The following is a 22,279-nucleotide window of genomic DNA, read 5'->3' as shown; positions in this document are numbered from 1 at the left end:
AATACAACTGACGTGGCAACTTTTTATTCTGCTATTTAAAACATAAATTTCAATAGTATATTGAAATCAATCAATAATCAATCACGCTAGAGAGGGTAGAAATGATGAAATCAAATAGCATGTGACTAACCAGATTCGATACGATTTTGAAATTCGCTTAAATAATTAATTATTATTTAAAAAGATAAGATATAATATAAGAGAGGATGGGGGAAATCACGTATAATTACTTACTTACTACTTTATTATAATATTACTTTAGCCTTATTGGGCCTATTGATAACAAGTGATATGATTGTTTTGTGCACTCAAAGCACTTGCTATGATTGTACGAGCGTTAAAAGGGTAATATTCAAGAAAAAGGGTGGGTGTTTTGATCATTAAAGGGATCGTTTTGTTAGATAGATGAGATGAAACTTAAAAATTAAAATTTGAATAAAATATTATTAAAATATAATTTTTTAATATAATTTTTATTTTTAAATTTAAAAATATCAAATTATTTATAATATTTTATACGTGAATTTGAAAAAATTATATGATTAAATAGAATGAGATAAAATTATTTATATAATCAAACGAGGTCTTATCCCTTTAAATTTGAGGATGACGAATCTCCTACAATCTCTTTTACAAATTTTTCATTAATAAAGAGTATTTTTATAAAATAATATAATAATGTTCAATATAATTATAGGTTGTGGAAGCGTTATGTATTTTTTATAAAAGAGTGAAGTTTATTATTAAAAAATTATTATTTTTATATAAATATTATTATTTTTTTCCTACAATCTCCTATCGGCTTTTCAGAGATGATTGGGTCATATTCGGCAGAGCTATTTACCAAGTGGGCCTGCGGTTAGTTGTTCTGGTCAACCAATCAATATGCATTTGGTTTTTTCTTCAACACATCAATATGTATTTGTTAGACGGTCACATCCACTCTAAACTTCAAAAAAACATCATCCAATAAGCAAAGAGTTTTGTTACTCTATTTTTACACACTATATACTATATTTATTATTATTTTTTTAGTTTTATTTTTTCTAAATTAATTGAGTTATTCTACTCATATTCATATATCGCATATTTAGTAAGTGAAAAAAAATAAAAAATAATAAAAAATAATATATATTATTTGGTGTGAAGTAAGAAGATGATGAGTATAATTTTTCTTAAACAATAAGCAAAATACCTAGGATTTCCATATTCATTGGAGGATTAGAAATTGAGTCTATATATTTATATTATCGAGAAAATGCACAACAGAATTTGTGAGGCCTCCTCTCCACTTTATTTGGTGGAGAGTCGAAATGTTAAGGTGTGTATCATATAAATCATACTCATTGTATTGTGTGAAATTTTGTGTACTCGTATGTTTGATACACGTGTGTCATAACTAAAGACATCAGTATCATATAAATTATTTTAGAACAGCAAACTCAGCATCATAAACCATCTATAAGTCACAACTTCACAATTTTTAAGACACTACAGATCATAAAATACCTATCAATTTACTTAAACGTAGTCAATTACATAATGATAGCCCAAACGGGAACAATCAAGGTGGTAAATAGTGTGAATGGATCGTGTCAAGTCGTATATATTATTATACGATATGCGTCAATCCTAACATGACCCGTTAAACTTAACAGGTAAGATTTATAAACCCTAACACGATTCATTAAAATAACGGGTTGACACGACACAACTCGTTTTGATCCGTTATGAATTAAATAAAAATATATCGACATGACATGACCCATGTCAATCTATTTCAACCCGTTTTGTAAATGGATTGAATATACTCAAATAATTCATTTGACCTGATTAACATAATTTTACATAAAAGTTATAAACATAATATCTTCCAAAAATATAAAACTAACTACATATGTCTAAAATTATAATCCAAATAATAAAAATACTAATTACAATCCATAGAAAGTGTGGGAGATAATCGTAACTTGTGAGAATTGACTCAACTGAAAATTGAGAAAGAGTGATAAAAGAGAATTAGGAAATACGAAATAAGTTTAGGGTATTTTTGTTTTTAGGTTTAAAAGAATATAATTGTAATTTCGAGTAAAATATTTAATGGGTTACTAATAGGTTAAGTGGGTTGACCCGTAAGTGACCTATTAATTAATTGTGTATTAACAGCTAAATTTGTTTTGACCCGAACTTGTTAACATTAAACTCAAACCTAATAATTTTGTGTCGTGTTCATATTGAGTTAACGGATCATGTCAGTACATATTGCCACCCCTAGGGATATGCCCCCATCTTACTCATCAAGTTGTATTGGGTCTTCTTGCTTGTATATGTCCTCATCATCTACATATGAAAGTCTACAGTTTCGATGAACACGGTGAAATTTTGAAAAATCTCAGTAAGCCATGACAATTTATACCTTGCATGTAGAGGTAGTGAATGTGCAAATATAAACATAAGATTTAGAGTCAATAAAGAATATTCACACAAGTGAGAGGCCGAGCATAAGAGATACAATGCAGTAGGATCAAACAAATCCCGAGCAACTTATAGATAGGAATTCAAACTAACATCATTCCGAACAGTGGGCATGAAACTTGAAAGCAAATGTCATGAACCTGAGTAGCAATTAACCTTAAAACCATGAGTATTTTGAACACGAAAACATTTAACTTGTATAGATTTTTCAAGCAACACAAATAATACCCATGAGTTTAAAAGCTGTAGCAACCCTAGCAGCACAACACACACACACATATATAGATTCTTTGAAATGAAAACCATTCCGAGCATACAATGCTCGAACATCAAATACAAGGTTCATCATTCGAGAGCTTCAATCTCTCCAATAATTCTAAACTCATATGCGAATCCCAAATCCTCTCATGATCAAACGATTCGAGGACCCTAAGTCCTCCCATTTCCTTAATAACCAGTTTAAAACCCATTCATTTTTTAACATGTGCACCACGACCTCCTCTATAATGGTCGTACACACATTTTGACTCTCTTTACTATACTGCTAGTAATGATCTAGCGTATGATTTTGTTATAAATAATGCTTGGCCTCACACCCCGTACTTCACTAGAATGGATTTTGCTGTAAATAGGTAGACAGTGGACACTAAAGGGCCATTAGATTTTTAACATCCAGGAGCAATGGCATTCCAAAAAGAGGTTCGCGCGTCTCTAGGGCCAAATAATCTTGCAACGAAGGATTTGGTAGGACGCATATGTAATCTTCTATACGATAAGTCTTATCCGTGTTAAGTTGTCGGTGATATTTGAGAATTTAGATAAGATGATAAATTTATGAATAATAATAAAATTGTCTGAATTAAAATGTTTTATTAGATTTTAAAAAAAATTAGAAAATAAGTTGAATAATAATATTATAAAATTAAAATATTATTAAAATATAATTTTTTAATATAATTTTTATTTTGAAATTGAAAAAAGTTAAATTATTTTTTGTGTTTTGTTTGAAAATTTAGAAAAGTTATACTAATTAGATAAAAAAATTAAAAATTTAAAAAATTGAAATTAAAAAATATTTTTTCCTTGTGGTATTTGGATGTTGAATGAGATGGAATAAAATAAGATACATGAAAACATCTTAGATTCCAAATAGGCCGTCTCTTGTGAATATCTTAACGACAACGATGCAATTTTAAACTCTTTAGCATCAAGTGGGGTTTGAGCTGGAAATCAGTTGATTTAGGTTGCATTTAGATGTTGAACTGAGTTGAGTTGAGTTGAGATAATAAAATATTATTAGAATATTATTTTTTAATATTATTATTATTTTAGAATTCGAAAAAGTTAAATTGTTTATTATATTTTGTATTGAAATTTAAAAAAACTATAATGATGAGTTGAGATGAGTTGAGAGTAGTTGAGATGAATTGAGAATAGTTACTAGAGAGATCACCACCGTTATATGGAGTCCATTTAATTAGTTTGAGATATGTGAATTGGATTATGAGAATATTATTAGTTATAAAATGACGTGAGTTGAATAAAATATTATTTTTATATTATTTTTAATATTATTATTATTTTGAGATTTAAAAAAATTAAATTATTTATTATATTTTTTATAAAAATTTAAAAAAATTATAATAATAAAATAAAATTAATTAATTTAAATTTCGAGTCTAAACAAAACCTAAATTTGGGCTCATTCCATCAACTTGGGAATAAGAAGTTCACCACAATCTCGTTTTCAGTAGACTTCATGGCTGATCGAGGATTGGATTGAAGTTATCGAAACAAAAAACTTCCACACCTATGGACCCCACGCAGTTGCCCATACGAACGAGATGCACGTGCCACCCTTCTGGATGCTAGTAAAGCAAAAGTCTATGCTCATGTTCGGAAATAATTTCCAACTCATGTCATGTAATCCTATCTTATTTTTTTTATAAATATTAATATTTTATAACTAATCATTATAACTTTTTAAAAATTTAAAATTTAAAATAATTTAATTTTTTTAAATTTAAAAATAAAAATAATATTATAGTAATATTTTAAATCTATAAAATTTTTTATTCAACTTTTTTTTCAGTAAGTACTTAACTCAAATTATCTTACTATTATTCACAAATTATTTAATTATTATTTATAAAAATCCCATCTCATCTCATTTCTAAACATCCCCTTAGACAACCTAATTCTAGAAGTCATAACGTTATTTAAAACAAATTTTAACTTTGAATTGTATTATATCATCACTGATCAAGGATATTGTATACATGTTTAAGAAGTTTGTTTGGATATTTAGAATATTTTAGTATATCCGTAAATAATAGTAAAATAATTTGAATTAAAATATTTTATTGAGTTTTATGAATTGAAAGAGAAAAAATTAAATAAGAATATTATAAAATTAATTTTTTTAATATAGTTTTGAATATAATTCTTGTTTTAAAATTTGAAAGTAGTATTATTTTATATTTTATTTAAAAGTTTAGAAATAAAAATTTAAAAAATGTGTAATGATTATATAATGAATGATTAGTTCAAAAAGTTAAAAAATTGTAATTGAAAGGTATTTTATGTTTTAGTGATCTTTACAAAGGAAATATATGAAAATACTTGAGAACAATTATGTTGTCAAACAGACCCTACAAATATTTGTATTTTAGTGATATTTAGATAGAAAATCATAAAAATTTTTAAGATGAGATGAAATGAGATCATTTTACTTCTCAAACAAGCCTTTATTGCACGTAAAATCAATACATGAGCTACCTCCAATACTATCATTAAAGCATTCCCATAAAAACTAATAGATCACAACTTCATTTTCAATTCGTCTTTTATCTCTTGTAATTTTCAAATTATGTACGTGAATGGTGTCGATATGATAGCTTTCAAATACAAATATTCTTTTATTTAATTTAATAGTGATGCTAATAAATTTCCGTATAGAGCATAGTTCTGGTCGCTACCGCCTACCATCCCAAGTTGATACCCAACTAATCCACGTCACCGCAAAATTTCCATCTGTCCCCAACCAGTTCATGTCAATCCCCGCCTCCAAACCAAAGCTATAATTCCCCTCGCACCCAAACACCACCCAATCGCCACCGCCCAAAGTTCCGTCCGCACTGGCTCCTGTACGATCGCCAGCCCCCCCCCTCTCTCTCTAGCGTCGGATCCTAGTAGAAATCGATCCGACCCGGACAACGATCCATGGGTGTACCGGCGTTTTATCGGTGGCTGGCTGACCGGTACCCGCAGTCTATTGTTGAAGTGGTGGAGGAAGAGCCGGCCGGAGAGAATGGGGTCGACGTGTCGAAACCGAATCCTAATGGCATAGAGTTTGATAACTTGTATCTGGACATGAACGGGATCATTCACCCTTGCTTTCACCCCGAAGGCAAGGTATGCGTTTCAAAATCCCCACTTCAAATTTCTTGGACTAGTTTTATTGCCTTTCGAGTCTACTATAAGAGAATAGACGTATAGAATTTGACTCTGAGTTTTTTTTCTGCTTCATTTTTGTAAGTTCAGTTAGAAATATTTCGATTGAATTTTTGTTTCAATTTCACACTTTGGGAAATCCTTTATTCTGGTTTTATACTTTTTTTTTTTTAATTTTATTTTATTGGCACCTGGTTTTATACTCCGTGCACTTGCGGGTAATTCAATGGGAAGCACTCCAAGTCCGATGACTCCTAGCAATTGTTTTCCACCATGATCATTCGAAGCTTCGACCTGGAGGGAGCATGCCACCAAGACCAAGGCTTTACCACTTGAGCCAATCCTAGGGGTTTTATACATTAGTTTCTTAAATAAATCTGTTAATTCAGAGAAAGAATGAAACTGACGTGATTCTGCAAACTTCAGCTATATGTATGTGTGTGTGGGGGTAGGAATTCGGATGACATGAGGTGAAGGTTCTGTAATCCTGTTATCATATACATGATAAATGCAGCTTAATCCCTAATCCTTAAATTTCGGCAAATAACATAACTGCTTGCTATCGAAAATTGAACAACGGTAGCTTGGGTTAAACCCTTCAACGCTGGTTTCAGTTGAAACCTAAAGGTTAAAAACATTTATCATGAGGCTCAACTAAGCCTTAATGGAAACCATGTTGGATTTGGTGCATGAAACTTTTAATGCAGTAATAATGAAATTCCATATATGAGCGTCTGAAAATGAGAAATAATGCGCTGTAAGTTGCTTCATATATATGTTTTTGCTAAAACAATTACTGCTCGTGTTTTCTATTTGGAAAGTTCTTTTTTCTTTTTTTTTTGGGGGGGGGGGGGGGGGGGGGGGTGTATTTGGGCAGTACGTTAGATCATCCTGTGGTTGGAAATGAGAACATCGGTAAATAACTCACCTCCATGCACCAAAGGAATGTTCTGAATTATTGAAGTGTATCTCTTTATCATTGTTGTTCTACCAACTGTGGTTGTCCATGCAAGCAAATACTTAGATATAGGTACGTACATGTTTAAAACTGGCACGAAGAGCATTATTCTTGTGTGGAACTTTAAACATTTTTTACAACACCACCGCGTTGACAAATCAGTTGAGAATTATAACTCCTGAACATAGTTCTACTCTATTCATGCAGCCTCCACCTACCTCCTACAATGATGTATTCAAATCAATATTTAATTACATTGATCATCTCTTCTCATTAGTTCGTCCAAGGAAGCTTCTTTATTTGGCAATTGGTGAGCTCTATTAACTATACATTACCTATGTTCACTCATTGCACTTTTCGTAAGTATGTCCTCTTTCATTGCACTAAAGTCAGATTTGGTAAATATGACTATTGTAGATGGGGTTGCACCAAGGGCTAAAATGAATCAACAACGTTCTCGGCGCTTCCGAACTGCAAAAGATGCGGCTGAGGCAGTAAGATTCTCATGTTATATGAATGGCTCCTAGTAAATGAGTCATGGATTTAATTATAAAAAAAAAGAAGTAAATGAGTCATGAATTTATTGTTCTTCTAAATCCAAAATGCTAGGAAGCTGAGGAGGAAAGGTTAAGGAAAGAATATGAAGCTGAGGGGAGAAGTTTGACCCCTAAAGAAACGCCTGAAACTTCTGACTCAAACGTTATTACTCCTGGAACTCAATTCATGGCAGTGCTCTCAGTAGCACTTCAGTACTATATACAATCTAGATTGAACCACAACCCAGGGTGGCGATATACAAAGGTGTGATTGATCTTATCCCACATGGTTCTATATCTTCCTTGTCCCCTCGAGATTGGATGATTCCTTGTCTGTGGAGTAATCCCTTCTGGATCTTGTTCTGCAAAAACTTCTGGGTTTCAGGATACTTTGTCTCTCTAAATTTATTTATGCGGCTCCATTGGATGATTATTTGAAGGTTATTCTTTCTGACTCCAATGTACCGGGTGAGGGGGAGCACAAAATCATGTCATACATTCGATTGCAACGTGACCTTCCTGGTTTCAATCCAAACACTCGCCATTGTCTATATGGTCTGGTGAGTATTTGGTCAATTCATGCCTTTCATCACTCTTAATCCTGCTGTATTTTTCATCTTTTCTAATTTTTACACTATTTTTGGTTCTTTAATCAGGATGCAGATCTGATTATGATATCATTAGCTACACATGAGGTTCATTTTTCTATTTTAAGAGAGGTCAGCTGCTTATGTCTTAGAACACTATTGAATCTCTTGATAACATTAACTAGTTTATTGATAATGGTTGATCTCATATTTTCCTGAGTTTGCAGGTGGTTACTCTGCCTGCGCATCAGGAAAGATGTTTTCTCTGTGGTCAGGTTGGTCATCTGGCAGCTGAATGTCATGGTAGGCCAGGTAATGAAGCTGAAAATCGGAATGCAGTGGATGATACTCCAATTCACAAGAAGAAATATCAGGTTAGAGAGTCGACTGCCTGCCTTCAAATTTATACAATATTAAGTTCATATATGATTTATCTTATTACATCTAAAACCCTGTACAGCCTTTATACAGCTTCTATAAACTTTAATGGGATAACTTTTCATGATTGTCTTGTATCTTTTTCTATTTCTAGATAGGTGACTCTTGTATACATCTTGTGTAGTTGGATGTGTTTTTAATTAAGCTTATCAAAATTTATATCTAAAACCATTCTCTGTGTTGGCAGTTTCTCAATCTGTGGGTGTTACGAGAGTATCTGCAATATGATATGGAGATTCCCAACCCTCCATTTGAGATCAACTTTGAACGGGTTGTAGATGATTTTGTCTTTCTGTGCTTTTTCGTTGGCAATGACTTTCTTCCACATATGCCAACATTGGAGATCCGGGAGGTACGTTGGTGTGAGGCAGTCTGATGTGATAATTTGTTGCATGCTAACAATTTTCTGAAGTTTTCAGATTTCTTTGTCGTAGTTTCTAAGGCTGCGTCTGTTTTGACGTAAAATGAGGAAAAAAGGAAAATGTATTCCGATGAAAATATTTTCTGCAAGAATTGTTGTTTTTCCGATGTTTGGTTGACACATTGGAAATGATACAAAAAAAACTGCTGGTGTTTGGTTGCATTGAAAACCTTGACTGTATTTATATGACTTCATAGATTAACAATTTTAATTCATAATATTAATATACTATAGAAAAAAAGAAACTCAATCTAATAATTTTTAAGACTATTTATAAAAAAAAAATAATTTGTAAGAGGAAGAAAACAACAAATCTAATAATCTTTAAAATTATTTGCAACAATGAAATTCATCCAACAAAAAATTCTCTCCTTTATTTGAGTGAAAAAGTCTATTTATTGCCTGGGTGAAGAAAAACACATAAAGCAAGGGGTGGAAAATGGCTTACCCCTCTAGGAGAGTAAGTCATTTTCATGTACATGATTTTTCCATTGACCCACTATTTGTTTTCCGCTAAACGCTCTTTTCCGCCTTTTCAAACAAGCCAAGAGATGAAAATATTTTTCTAGAAAATATTTTCAGCTGAAACAAACACAGCCTAAGCTATAATGTTTTCATCCATCAAGCGATGCCCTTTCGTTGAGCATCTTAAATTTTTTTAACTAATACTCTTCCCCCACAACACAACAAAAAAAGAACCAGCTCCCGCCATTTTTTTTTTTTTTTTTTTTTTTTCTGGCTTTCCAGTTTCCACCTTTTTATGTTCATGATTTTTTTTCTTTCCTTCAGGGTGCCATAAATTTACTGATGCATGTTTATAGAAGTGAGTTTGCTGCTATGGGTGGTTATCTTACTGATGCGGGTGAGGTAATTTTTTTTTTTTCCTTAAAATGATATATTTGTCTGTTGTTCACTTTGCCATGTGATTCCTGTTTTCTGTTGGGGCACGTGTTGCTTGTGAGAATCTTTTTATTCTTTATGTAATGACAACTGGATGTGTTTTAACCAATCTGAATAGCTTCAAGGACTGGCTGTTCGTAGTTGTTATTATCATTATTATTGTTAGCATTGTTGTTGTTGTTGTTATTATTAATTTATTATTAAATACTTTAGACACAGAGATTACGCAAAAGTAAATCCACAAAGTGACATGGCTTGATGTAGTACGTTATATTATAAAGTTACTTTTATTGTAAAGTAGATCTAATGGATCACATGAAGCCACGCCACTTTGTGGGTTTACTTTTGTGTAATTCCTTTATGTCTGTAGCACTTATCTTATTATTACCCATCAGGGTGCAACCTAGTAGTCAAATAGAGGGCTTGGAATGATTCTGCACTAAGTTTTATTGGATTACCTGATACACTGTTCAGGTGAGTGGGGTCGTGTCTTTGGGATTTACTTTTTTTTTTTTTTTTTTTTTATAAGTAAAATGTAAATTTTATTGATACGAATGAAGTAGGCGAAGCCCATATATACACAAAGTATACAAAAGAACATCTAAATACATTCTAGGAACCATGACTTAAAAACAGAAAGTCATGAACACTAGTTCCATTAAGCACAATGGCTGAAAACTAGAGTAATAAGGTGTGCATAAAAAAGTTCTGAAGTTCCTCTATTGTGCGCTCCCTATCTTCAAAGCACCGATCATTCATTTCCATCCAAATACATCACATAATGCACAAAGAAATCATCCTCCAAACTGCAGCCACTTGGAGACAACCTTGAATATCCTTCCAGCAAGCTAGTAAATCCACCACCCTTAAAAGGCATAACCCAAGCCACACCAATTCTTCTAAAGATCTCATCCCACAACTCTCTTGTCACCTCATAATGCAGTAATAAATGATCCATTTATTCCCTATTCTTCTTGCACAAATAACACCAATCCATAACTGTGAGACCCCACTTCCTCAAATTGTTTGTGGTCAAAATATTCCCGAGAGAGGCGGTCCATACAAAGAAAACTATTTTGGAAGGCACACGAGACCTCCGAATACTCTTCCACGAGAAAGGAGTGTTACCATCTGATGCCAACTACTTGTAATAAAATCTCATTGTAAACTATTTGCTCCTGTTAGGCCTCCACTGCATTCTATTCCCATGTACCGATAGGCCTTCTGTAGAATATATAAGATTGAAAAATTCAGAAATAGTATCTGTTTCCCAATCATGAACATCTCTATTAAATTGAACATCCCACTAGTGAGAATGTAATGCCCCAATGGAAGGCCCAAACCACATGACCTATACTCCAAAAAGACTAGTCAATGATACAATTGGAACCCCATTGGAACCTTATAAAGAGCAAGAACTTCTCATTCCTAAGCAATGTGGGATCTCGTACACCACCTACCCTTTTTCATATCATATGGGGTATCACAATCTACCCCCCTTAAATTCCTGACGTCCTCGTCGGGCCTGCTCATTGTAGGTGGCATGACTCAGGTCCCACATTTCTGGTTGGGATAGTCTCTGATACCATTTGTAATGCCCCAATGGAAGGCCCAAACCATATGACCTATACTCCAAAAGAACTAGTCAATAATACAATTGGAGTCCCATTGAAACCTTATATAATTGGAAGGAGGATAGTCCCTTCTAATGAACTTCATTAGAACACCAACACCTCCAAGCACTTCCGTATCTATGATCAATAACCTCCTTCCAAAGCGAACTCCCCTTCAATTAGTACCTCCATAACCATTTCCCTAATAGGGCTTTATTGAATATCCTAAAGTTACGAACCCCCACGCCTCCATTGGAAATTGGAGAACAAACTTTCTTCCAATTAACAAGATGGAACTTAGTTTCCTCCCCCATTTTACCCCACAAGAAAGCCCGAAATAACTTCTCAATCCTATTAGCCACCCCTGTAGGCAAAGGGAATAAGGATAAAAAATAAGTTGGGAGGTTGGATAAAGTACTCTTCATTAAAGTGAGAGTACCCCCTTTCGATAAATACATCCATTTCCACCGAACCAACCTTTTCTCAACTTTCTAAACAACCCCATCCCAAATGGCTTTAGCCTTAAAAGTTGATCCCAATGGAAGACCTAGATATTTCATAGGCAAAGAAGCCACTTTACAACCCAAAAAACTCGCCAAGCTATTAATACTACGCACCATACCCACTGGAACCATCTCGGACTTGCCAAGATTCACCTTGAGACCCGACACAACTTCAAAGCGTAACAAAAGTGCCCTTAGCTTGAATTTGGCCACGATCTGCCTCACAAAAAAGAATAGTATCATCTGTAAAAAGGAGATGGGAAATTATGATAGAACCATTAATACCATTTCCCACTGAGAATCCGGACAAAAAACCTCCCCCAACGGCAACCTCCACCATCCAACCAAGTACCTTTGTAACAATAATAAAGAGAAAGGGAGACAATAGATCCCCTTGCCTCAGGCCACGAGAACTATTAGAAAATCCAGCAGGGGTGCCATGAACTATTAAAAAATCCAGCAGCGTTAGAGACACAATGCCAAATCCATCTTTCGCCGAAGCCACACCTCCCAAGCATATAAAAGAGGAATTCCCAATTCACATGGAGTTGGAAGAGCCCTGCCTTGGTGAGGTCTCACACCATAAAACAAATATTATTTGTGATATATTTGTGTGTTCATAATGCTAATATTTTGTTGATGGAATTTGGCAAAAATTTGTTTGAGGCATATGCTGTCAGGTTGGCAGTTATTGCATTTTTAGTTAACATGCTACTGTGAACCATTTATATCTCCAGGTTTTGTTAGATAAGGTAGAACACTTTATCCAGTCTGTTGCTGTTTATGAAGATCAAATCTTTCAGAAGCGGGCTCGAATTCAGCAGGTATTCTGCTTTCTCCATGTTTCAACTTTTATTACCAATAATAGAGATAATTAGAATTGGCTAAGATTCGATGTTGGTGATTTATTCCAGGCTTTTGAGAATAATGAAGAAATGAAACATAAATCAAGAAGAGTGTCTTCTGAAGAGATACAGGCTCCAGTGGTAGACAAGGTCTGTGATCTAACACGTTTAACATAACCTTTGTATTGATGTGAATCTTGATTCTCAATAACTGGACTCTGAGTTTTCTGGCACATTTAATAAAATCTCTTATTAATTATAAAAATATAAAAAAAAATTTGGCACTTTCAGTTGCTGAGGCTGTACTCGAACAAGTATTAGGTGCACGGTTATGTATGTCTATGTCAACAATGGAACTTCCATCTAGATGTGTCTTCCAGTAATAGGAGGCTCCTTGAAAAATGAAATCGATGCAGGAAGAATTTTGTCTAATTCACATAAGGAAACTGATTGAAAGTCCTTGGATCATAAGGGGCCTTGTCTTTTGGATAAAACAATAATGTTGATATTATACATCTAATGATAATGTTGTTGCTTAGAAGCTTTTGAAGATTACTCCTACAAATTCTCATGCATTAATTTCAAGTTCTTTCATACCATTTAATCAATAAAATCTTATTTTTCCTATAAAAAATATCATCAGTAATACTTTTTTTTTTATAAGTAAGAAATTATATTAATCCACGTAAAAAGGTAATGCCCAAGTACACGGGAAGTGTACAAGAAAAAACCTGATTACAAACTACGCGCTACGGAAAGTAGCATAAAAGTCATTAAAATTCCTCCCATTCAATACAATAGAAGAAGCCCAAAGCAACAAAGTGTGATAGAAAAAGGCCCTAAAACTAGCCAGAGAGCGTTCCCTATTTTCAAAACATCGGCCATTTCTTTCATTACATGTGCACCACATTAAACATAGAGGTACCATCTTCCAAACAGCTGCAATGTGACAATTGCCCCTAATCCCTCTCCAACCTGACAATAAATCCAAGAACCTCCTGGGCATCACCCATGCAATACCAAGCCTAGTGAAAATGTCGTCCCATAAAGCCTTGACTACATCGCAGTGGAGGTAATACTTAAACAAATTGAAGTGAACTTGTCCAGGTTAGTGGCTTTACCTCTCTCTGGAATGCATTTAAACTTAACGTTTATCTGATTATACTTGAAAAAAAAAAAAGAGAACCGGTAATGTTATGATTATTACTTAAAAAAAAGTGAACTGGTCAATTATTGATTTAATTTTTTTATATGTAAGTGTGAAATTAGTAAAAATCTCTTATCATTCTAGTTGATTCAAAATTAGTAAAATTCTCTATCATTCTACCAGCTTATGAGGTTATGAATAGATGGGGGACATTTCCGAATTCTCCAGACATTGCCCTGTTGGCTGTTGAATACTCTGATATTCTCGATGATGAGCTACTTATAGTTTGATCTTTTGACTAAATAATAGATTACATATGAAAGCTATCCGTACGAGTAAGCCCTCGATCATCCTTTGCTAGCACTTCTTGAATTCTGAGGCCGATTTGTGTTGTTTTATCTCTCTACCATTGTCAATTCTGTGGAAAATTTTTGTGCTGCTCCTTATCTTGGATGATCTGGCTAATTTGAATGTTTTCACAGTCCTCTGTGAATCCAAGTTACCTTTAAATGATAGTACAATGCTGGTTTCCTTCATTCAGTAGCATCTTATTTCCTTCCGTTGACTGTTGCAATTCCTTTTAAATGTTGTTAGGTGTCCATATATGGTAAAGAGTTTATTTTTCTCCTTTGCTGTGCATTGGGTTTTGTTCTGTATATGGCCAGTTAACCAATTTTATTAATGGATCCCACTTTGACCATGGGTCTGCAAGGGAAAATAGCCCAGCAAAACCCAGGGTACAGTGATTAAGAATGTTCTTGCTGTGTCATTTGTTAAGTACTTCATTTATACTCTGCTCTTTACTCAGATCAAGCTTGGGGAGCCCGGATACAAAGAAAGGTATTATGCTGAGAAATTTAATGTATCAGATTTGGAGGAAATTGACGAAGTTAGAAAAGATTTAGTAAGTTCTATATTTTCTTACGATTAGCCATTACAATTAGATTTTCTTTGGTGGTGAATACAAGTTATTTTTCTTATTCAATATCCGTGGTCCCCTAATTTTATTGTCCACGTTAAATAATCAACTGTTCCACCCCTTAACACTTTATACTCGGATTTTGCCTTATACAAAACGGTTCATTTAATGCTGAAAACTAGGACACAATGGTACAATGTGAATATTTGGTCCACTAACTGCACTGCCCTCATCATTTTCTGACCCGACCACACGTAAATAATCATGAAAAAAATTACTACTGGAATAAGGACTGTTGTCAATTTAAAAAGCGATGCATAAGTGGAGCAGATGAACGTAACAATAATTCTGTAGGTCGTTGAAAGCATGTAAAATCTTGAAGGAAGGCCAAAAAGAAGAAAATCTTTGGTACCATGTGATCATGCTGAAAGCGAGGGCTGCGACTTATGATATTTTTTTTTAAAGAAAGCATGGGGTGGAGAGACACCAAACCCTACTCCGACAGTGTTGTTTATATTGAATTAAATCATTCAGTTCTAAGGCATGTTGTATCTTATCGAAGTTGGGATTGCATACATTATTAGTAGTAATCTAGTTAAGCCTTTTCAATTAGGTTCCTATGTTAATGCTTTATAAATTGTTAATTAATTTGCTGATGGGTTTGATAGAAAATATCTGGTCCAAATTGGCATTCCAAAGTTAATACTTTGTAATTTATCTCATAGTATTTTTAGTAGCTTATCCACTGTGGAAGGTTTTTGAGTTTTATCTCATACCAATTTCTTTTCAGGTATTAAAGTATGTGGAAGGTTTATGTTGGGTCTGCCGGTATTACTACCAAGGCGTTTGCTCCTGGCAATGGTCAGTTCAGTTTTTCCCTGTTTCCTCTGATTGCTAGGTTATATATGCACCTAATAAGTTATTAATTTTGAGCCATAACTCTTTTCCAATTCTTATGGGAAGGGATGCAATTTGAGCCACAACTCATTGGCAGTTCAGTTTCTGTTGATATGGAAATTTATGTTTCCTTTCACTATTATTTCTATGCTCAATAAAAGAAAATCAATTTAGAATGAACAAACATAAATAAATACATTCCTGAAAGCTGCCTATTGGTCATGAGGTTTCAGAATGAAAGCAATGTGTTGTCATGGTAGGAAGAAGAGAAAGTGGTCTAAGACTTTGTTTGTTTAAGAAACTGATTTCTTTTTGGAAGTAAGAAAATTTATTGATCCACATAATTAGGCATTGCCCAAGTACACTGGTAGTATACAAGAGAGAAACACCTAATTACAATCTATGAGCTAGAAAAGGTAGCATAAAAATCATTAAAGTTAATCCCCTCCCATACAAAATCATAAAAATCATTTCTAGGTAATATATACACTCCATAGGATTCTATTATGATGAAGGTTTTGGCCCAGATTTAAAAAAAAAAAAAAAGATCTGGTAAGGTGTGAAGCTATGTTAACTTTACAACATCTAAAGAGTCTCTCTCTCTCTCTCTCTCTCTCCCACATCCACTCTGTGAGACAAAGGATGTTAGCTTCTTCTTCTTCTTCATCTTCTTCACTTAGGATGTTATCTCACCCCCTCCTCCACTTTGTTATAGTTCTTTGTTACCATAACTTGCATTTATCTACTGCCTCTCTCAGGTTTTATCCCTACCATTATGCTCCTTTTGCTTCTGATCTCAAAGATCTTGTTGATTTGGAAATTACTTTTTTCATGGGGGAGCCTTTTAAACCCTTTGATCAGCTCATGGGAACACTGCCAGCAGCAAGGTTTTTTTTTTTTTTTTCCTTCTTTTCTTGGGGGATTAATTTATTTAGTTATTTTTCTTTCTGCTGCCTGTGGTGGTGGGTGAGCCTGTTAGTTTCATGTTACAGTTCAAGTGCTCTGCCAGAAAAATACAGAAAATTGATGACCGACCCTTCATCACCTATCCTTCAATTCTATCCGTCTGGTAAGATTGACTGTTACACAGTTTAATGGGTAAATTATATATCTCTTTCAATATTAATCAGGCTTCTTTTGGGACAGATTTTGAGGTTGACATGAATGGCAAGCGCTTTGCATGGCAGGTAGTTTAGTTTCTTGCCTTTTACTATATGGATTTGATATTTTTTCTTTGTTCGACGAAGTGATGGAAGTTATATTGGGTGCATTCTTTGGAAAACAGGGTGTTGTCAAGTTGCCGTTCATTGATGAGAAGAAGTTGCTTGCTGCAACAAAGAAGCTTGAAGGAACTTTAACGGTCTGCAATAGGGGTTTATTTGTATTTGTTTCTAAAAATATATTGTTATTTATGGCTTGTTTCATGGTAAACTAGTTTATTGACCCTTGTCATTGAGCATCTTTAATTTCCTCCAAATACATAAATAAATCAATTCATTTCGCTAAATTGGGTATTTTGGGCCCTATCCACCATACTTCTACTGGGTGTGAATTATTAGAAAATAGTGCAATTACTGTTCAATTTGGTTGGAAGGAAAAGGAAAGAAAAGGCAGGATAACATCTTTCTGTTTTTTTTTTTTTTTTTTGTGCATGTGAATGAGATAATAAGTTGCGAAAGTGCGAATACCCCGGCTTTATAATTTTCCTGCAACATGTACAAATTTCACCCTGTAATTTTGACCGGATAATGCATTGTGGGAAAATGAAATTTTTCTACAAACTTCTTTTGTTGACCAAAGGGACGATGCAAATATATATATATATATATATATATAAGTTTTTCCAATTTTCTGAAGATCCACTTTCCTGAAGAATGAAATTTATGTTACTTTTAGACGAGTTACTATTTCATTACCATGAAGCATAAGATTTTATAAAGTGATGGGATTGAAGGGAGGAGTCAGAGAAGAAACTGGTATATATTGACCAATGCACAAAATTTTTTATGGACACAGAAAAAATCTTTAATTTTTCAGTCATATTGGTTTCTACGAAAATTAGACTCTTGCTAATCTGGTGGATTAATTAGTTCTGGTTTGATTTTAGTTTGTGGATGAGGAACTTTGTGCTATCAAAGACCCCTGTGAAGGTTATTTTGAGCACAGCCTAGAGTGCATCTAAACATGCCTTGAAAAGGAAGGGACAACTTTCTGTACTAGTAGTGGGTATAAAGTTGTGTGTTTATTGAAAACAAAAGTTGCTTGTTTATCTACTGGTTGTCTAAGTGATTGTTTAATCTGCTTGCTATTTTTTTTTTTTTTTGCTATTTTGTGGGGGCGTCTAAAGAAAATGACTCAGCATCCGTTTTCACTTTGTTAACTTGATTCTTGATATTCTTCCTGGTGATAAGTTGATATTACTTTTAAACTTCTCATGATGCTACTGCTTTGCTGAACTGAAATTTAGGACCATATGGAAACCCTGTATGGGACATTAGGAAACGAGTTCATTAGTGCATAAGTTCAAATTAACAACTGCAAACCCCTTTATTTGTTGTCTCTATTTCTGCTAGAATTGTCAATTTAGAGTACCTTGCACTGATTGTAGTTTCAAGCACTGTGGATGGATATAATTTATTGGGTTATTAGGGCCATTGCCATCAATGAAAACCTTGATGAAGTTGGTATTTTATTTTATGCTTTGAATGCTGAAGGGTGCTCATCTTCAATCGGGTTTATGCAGGAGGAAGAGAAGGTTCGGAATAGCATCATGTTTGATTTACTTTATGTACATCCTGGTCATCCTATGGGTTCACAAATTATCCAGTATTATAGAACCTATTTCCATTTACCCCCACATGAGAAACTGTGTGAGATTGACACAAAAGCTAGGTTGGTTAATCTCACCTTAAGTTAATTATCTTGTTTGAAGAATTGTGATTGTTTGCCCTTATACACATCCTGCAGCTTAACTACGTGTACCCCTTGTTGTCCTTTTGCAGTGGTGGAATGAGTGGATACCTTTGGTTATGTGAGAGAAATAATATAAAAAGTATAGTCCCTTCCCCTGTCAGTGGATTGCAAGACATATATAACAACCAAATCTTGTAAGTTCTCCTCTCACTATTGTAGCCTAAGAAGTTAAAGCTACATTAACTTTTCTTTTCTCATTTGTGCATTTTTGCATGGCAGAAATGTAACATACCTTAATCCTCGGAGCCACAAGCACATCCCAGAACCTTCAAAGGGTGTAGTCATGCCCAAAAAGGTTTGTGGACTCTTGCTGCTAAAATTGCATTTCAATTGTTTCTGAGTAGAAAGGTAAAGGACCAATATTCCAGTCATCAAACCTTTGTATGGTCTTTCATTCTTCCATTACGTGAAAGAAAGTGGAGCATCTATTAGCCTTCAGGTAGATGCCAGTCCAGAGGCAAAGTGCTGTCTCTTCACAAATGTACCACCAAAACCGGGAACACTCATTTGAAGAACTTAGATGTTTCTTTTTCGATACTTTATTTCTTTGGGCCTCAGCTAGTGTTTTTAAGGGGGCTTGTTTTCATTATTTCCTTGCATCCTTTTCTAGTTCCTAACTTGTAACTAGGTGTTCACTCTTGTTGACTCCATGCGTACTTGGTCTACGCATCTTTACTTGATTCAATAAATTTTATTTTGCTTATGAAAAAAGAAAGTGGAGCATAATGTTGCTGGATCATAGGAATTTATGACTGGGCTATGCCTGTTGTGTTTTGTAAAATCTTCAATTGCATAAAAAATAGATAAAAAAGAATTTAGATACTTTGCATCTATGTAACCTGAGATTGGAGCCTGATTATAAATTTAAAAGATATTGTCAGCAGTTAGCTTGCTTTTCTTCCTGGTCAACAAAGTGATGGACACGTATTTGTTTGGGCCATTGTCGTTGTAGATTCCTTTGTTTAATTGACAGGAAGGGAGACCCTGCTCCCAGCTTAAATGCTCTTAGCATGGTTATAGTAAGAGTTGTGTGTTGTTTCAGGTGCTGGGAGCACCATGTGTTTTTAAAATATTTACTAATTATTTGTATTGCCTTCCATATCATAGGGAAAATTCTACGTACCACACTTTCATCTCATTATGATGAGGTGACTTTGCCCATCAACCTTTAAATTTTTCTCTTAAAAAAATGAAGGATGATCCACGGGTGATAAAAGTGCCACATTTTATATAGTGGGATGAAAGTGAGATGGGATTATGATATGTAGCATTACTCATATCATAATGTATGTTACATTTGCAGGTTTTAACACCTATAGATGTTAAACCATTCCCTCTGTTATGGCATGAAGACAACGCTGGTTTCCGGCGGCACCATGGCAGAGAAAGGTGAGAATGTGATTCCTTAAGCTAGTCATGGTAAATTCGCATGGTCTTTCTGTCTATATTTTTGTGCTGCTATTCATGCCCCTCCACTTTAAGGGTTAGGATGGGATAAGTGTTGGAATAAAATACATCCTCTCCTTTAGACATGCACAGTTGCAAATAGAAAATAGAAACGAGAATACCAGCTGCCTTTGCTACGATTTATTTTAAATTTTTATTGGGATCCAAGTGATTCATCTGCAGGTCCGCTTTTTTACTTTCAAGCAGTGCTGCCACAAATCCTTATTATGAACTTGCTTATGAAACCTTGGAAGAGCTTTGGTTTTTGTATGTAATGCATCTTTTGTACAGGCCACAAGTCCCTGGAGCAATAGCAGGTCCATTACTGGGAGAGGCAGCTCATCGCCTTGTAAAGAACACACTTAACATCAAAACTAATGATCCATCTGCCAGATTTTGGGAGCAGTCGTCTTATCAAAACTTCCCAGGCAACCATACAGTCAGCAGACCGAGGCCGACTGGATCCTCTGGGTACCAAAGGGGCTTTACTGAAGACCCAAATCATTACCATGCACACTACAATAATTTTCAAGGGATGACGGGTAGACCTAGGTTGCACGTCATATCAAATGGTGTGCAAGGTGACAGGCAGACTTATAGGACGCAAGATAGATCACAACATCAAGAACAGCTCCGCAACCTGAGGACTGGGGTATCTGCTTTGACAATAGAAGAAAGTGCGAGAACCAGACCACCTGCAATGATGTCACCTAGGCCACCTGCAATGATGTTACCAAGGATGCCAAATTTAGTACAGGCAACAAATCTACCCAACCAGCTTGTGCAGAATGTGGGGGCTCCTCCAACACCACCCCCCAAGTGGATCAATAAAGTACCAACTGCAAATGGCCCAATATATACTAGACAAGAGAATGAATCCTGGGGAACTTATGAGAAGCCAGTGAAGAAGGTTTACCAGGTTAAAACTTGCAGTCCCCAGGATATGTCAGATTCTGGAAACTATTTCCGGAATACATCAGGTACTGGACATTAGCAGTGATGGTTGTGGTTTGGGTTAATCTTGCCTGTTTCCCCCCGTCTGAGGTTTCACCATGGCAATATTGTTCTCTCCATTCTTTCTATTATATCACAGAAAAAGTTTCGGCCAGTTTCATTTCCGAGTTTTACAGTGCACAGCAATATGTGCCAGTCAATGTACATGTGTCCACCCAAAGCTGCATGTTGCCACAGGAACTGAATATAAAACTTGAATACAAGCCACAGAAAGTTTGGAACGAATGTGAGTCATTTTTTTAAGATCCTGGGTTCACCAATTGACACAGACTTGCTAGAGCTATATTAGAGATCAGCTTATTATTGGGTTGTTAGAGGACACTACTTGGTCGTAGTTGATTTAGCATGGGAATTAGAGCTTTTCTGTCTTTCAATTTCGTCATTCTTTGTTCTCCCTTGGTGTAAGGGAGTAATCGCCAAGTACGGAATTGTACATTTCAGTCGGCAGAGAGGCTGCTTTTGTGTTTGTATACTTAAGATGTAATCAATGTGTAAGCTGTTCATTCTGTTCGATATGTTCTGCTCAAAAGGAACGGCCACAAGAGAGCTTTAGAGGGTTGGATAATTCAAGTGAATTCCCTCATCATTCATGACGACAGAATTTGTCTGGTTGTCTCGCTAGAAATGAGAAACAGAGTTGATCACATGAGGCAGATTGATTTGGAATTTTGAAGCTTAACACATGAAAGAGAACTTTAATTCTAGTTAAAAAGGATATATTTTAGGAACAAAGAGCCTCTTACTGATCAGGGCTAATATGATCGATTTATACTTCTTTCCATGAGCGTACTAAACATGAGGATATTGCAACTCATACACACACGAGCTCACACGCGCACACAAGGGAAAAGGAGTGATAGAATCAATATATACCCATTAGTTTATTGAATTCTTACATTGATATCTTCCTCTTCCTCTTCGTCCTGTTCTTCTGCTGCTCGCTAAGGGAATGGCCTTCCACAAGTTTTGTTTTTAAGATAGCAATAGTTCAGATTATCGTTTCACTTGATTGTTTTTACAGATGAAATGAAATGAGTTGAGATTAAAATTAAAAGTAAAATAAAATATTGTTAGAATATATATTTTTAATATTAAATTATTTATTTTATTTTGTGTGGAAATTTCAGAAAGTTGTAATGATTAGATGAGATCAA

At 34.6% G+C, this 22,279-nt stretch overlaps 1 protein-coding gene across 2 annotated transcripts; it reads left to right on the top strand.

The window, feature by feature from the left end:
- The first annotated feature begins 5,499 nt into the window (after nucleotides 1-5,499).
- On the top strand, nucleotides 5,500-21,636 carry LOC121261458 (5'-3' exoribonuclease 4). Of its 2 annotated transcripts, XM_041163831.1 has the most exons (22): nucleotides 5,500-5,889; nucleotides 7,094-7,196; nucleotides 7,304-7,380; nucleotides 7,496-7,687; nucleotides 7,863-7,982; nucleotides 8,079-8,141; nucleotides 8,237-8,383; nucleotides 8,635-8,799; nucleotides 9,658-9,735; nucleotides 12,622-12,708; nucleotides 12,799-12,879; nucleotides 14,685-14,780; nucleotides 15,586-15,656; nucleotides 16,451-16,579; nucleotides 16,685-16,761; nucleotides 16,839-16,879; nucleotides 16,978-17,052; nucleotides 18,436-18,584; nucleotides 18,695-18,799; nucleotides 18,885-18,960; nucleotides 19,969-20,054; nucleotides 20,403-21,636. In XM_041163831.1, the coding sequence occupies exons 1-22, from the start codon at nucleotides 5,698-5,700 to the stop codon at nucleotides 21,103-21,105; spliced, it is 2,913 nt and encodes a 970-aa protein (XP_041019765.1). In that variant the 5' UTR covers nucleotides 5,500-5,697; the 3' UTR covers nucleotides 21,106-21,636. The 2 variants fall into 2 exon arrangements, with proteins under 2 accessions (XP_041019765.1, XP_041019766.1); XM_041163832.1 differs by lacking the exon at nucleotides 7,094-7,196 and having other exon boundaries at nucleotides 5,752-5,889.
- Nucleotides 21,637-22,279: the final 643 nt, after the last annotated feature.

Source organism: Juglans microcarpa x Juglans regia, chromosome 4D (genome assembly GCF_004785595.1).
Source record: "Juglans microcarpa x Juglans regia isolate MS1-56 chromosome 4D, Jm3101_v1.0, whole genome shotgun sequence".
NCBI classification, from domain to species: domain Eukaryota; kingdom Viridiplantae; phylum Streptophyta; class Magnoliopsida; order Fagales; family Juglandaceae; genus Juglans; species Juglans microcarpa x Juglans regia.
This window is presented reverse-complemented; position numbering and strand designations above follow the sequence as displayed.

Bases quoted from the DNA above. Each gene is read 5' to 3' on its own strand.
- LOC121261458 (XM_041163831.1), top strand. From the start codon at position 5,698: ATGGGTGTACCGGCGTTTTATCGGTGGCTGGCTGACCGGTACCCGCAG. The intron at 7,983-8,078 runs GTGAGTATTTGG...TTCTTTAATCAG, and splicing joins GCCATTGTCTATATGGTCTG to GATGCAGATCTGATTATGAT. The intron at 9,736-12,621 runs GTAATTTTTTTT...TTATATCTCCAG, and splicing joins ATCTTACTGATGCGGGTGAG to GTTTTGTTAGATAAGGTAGA.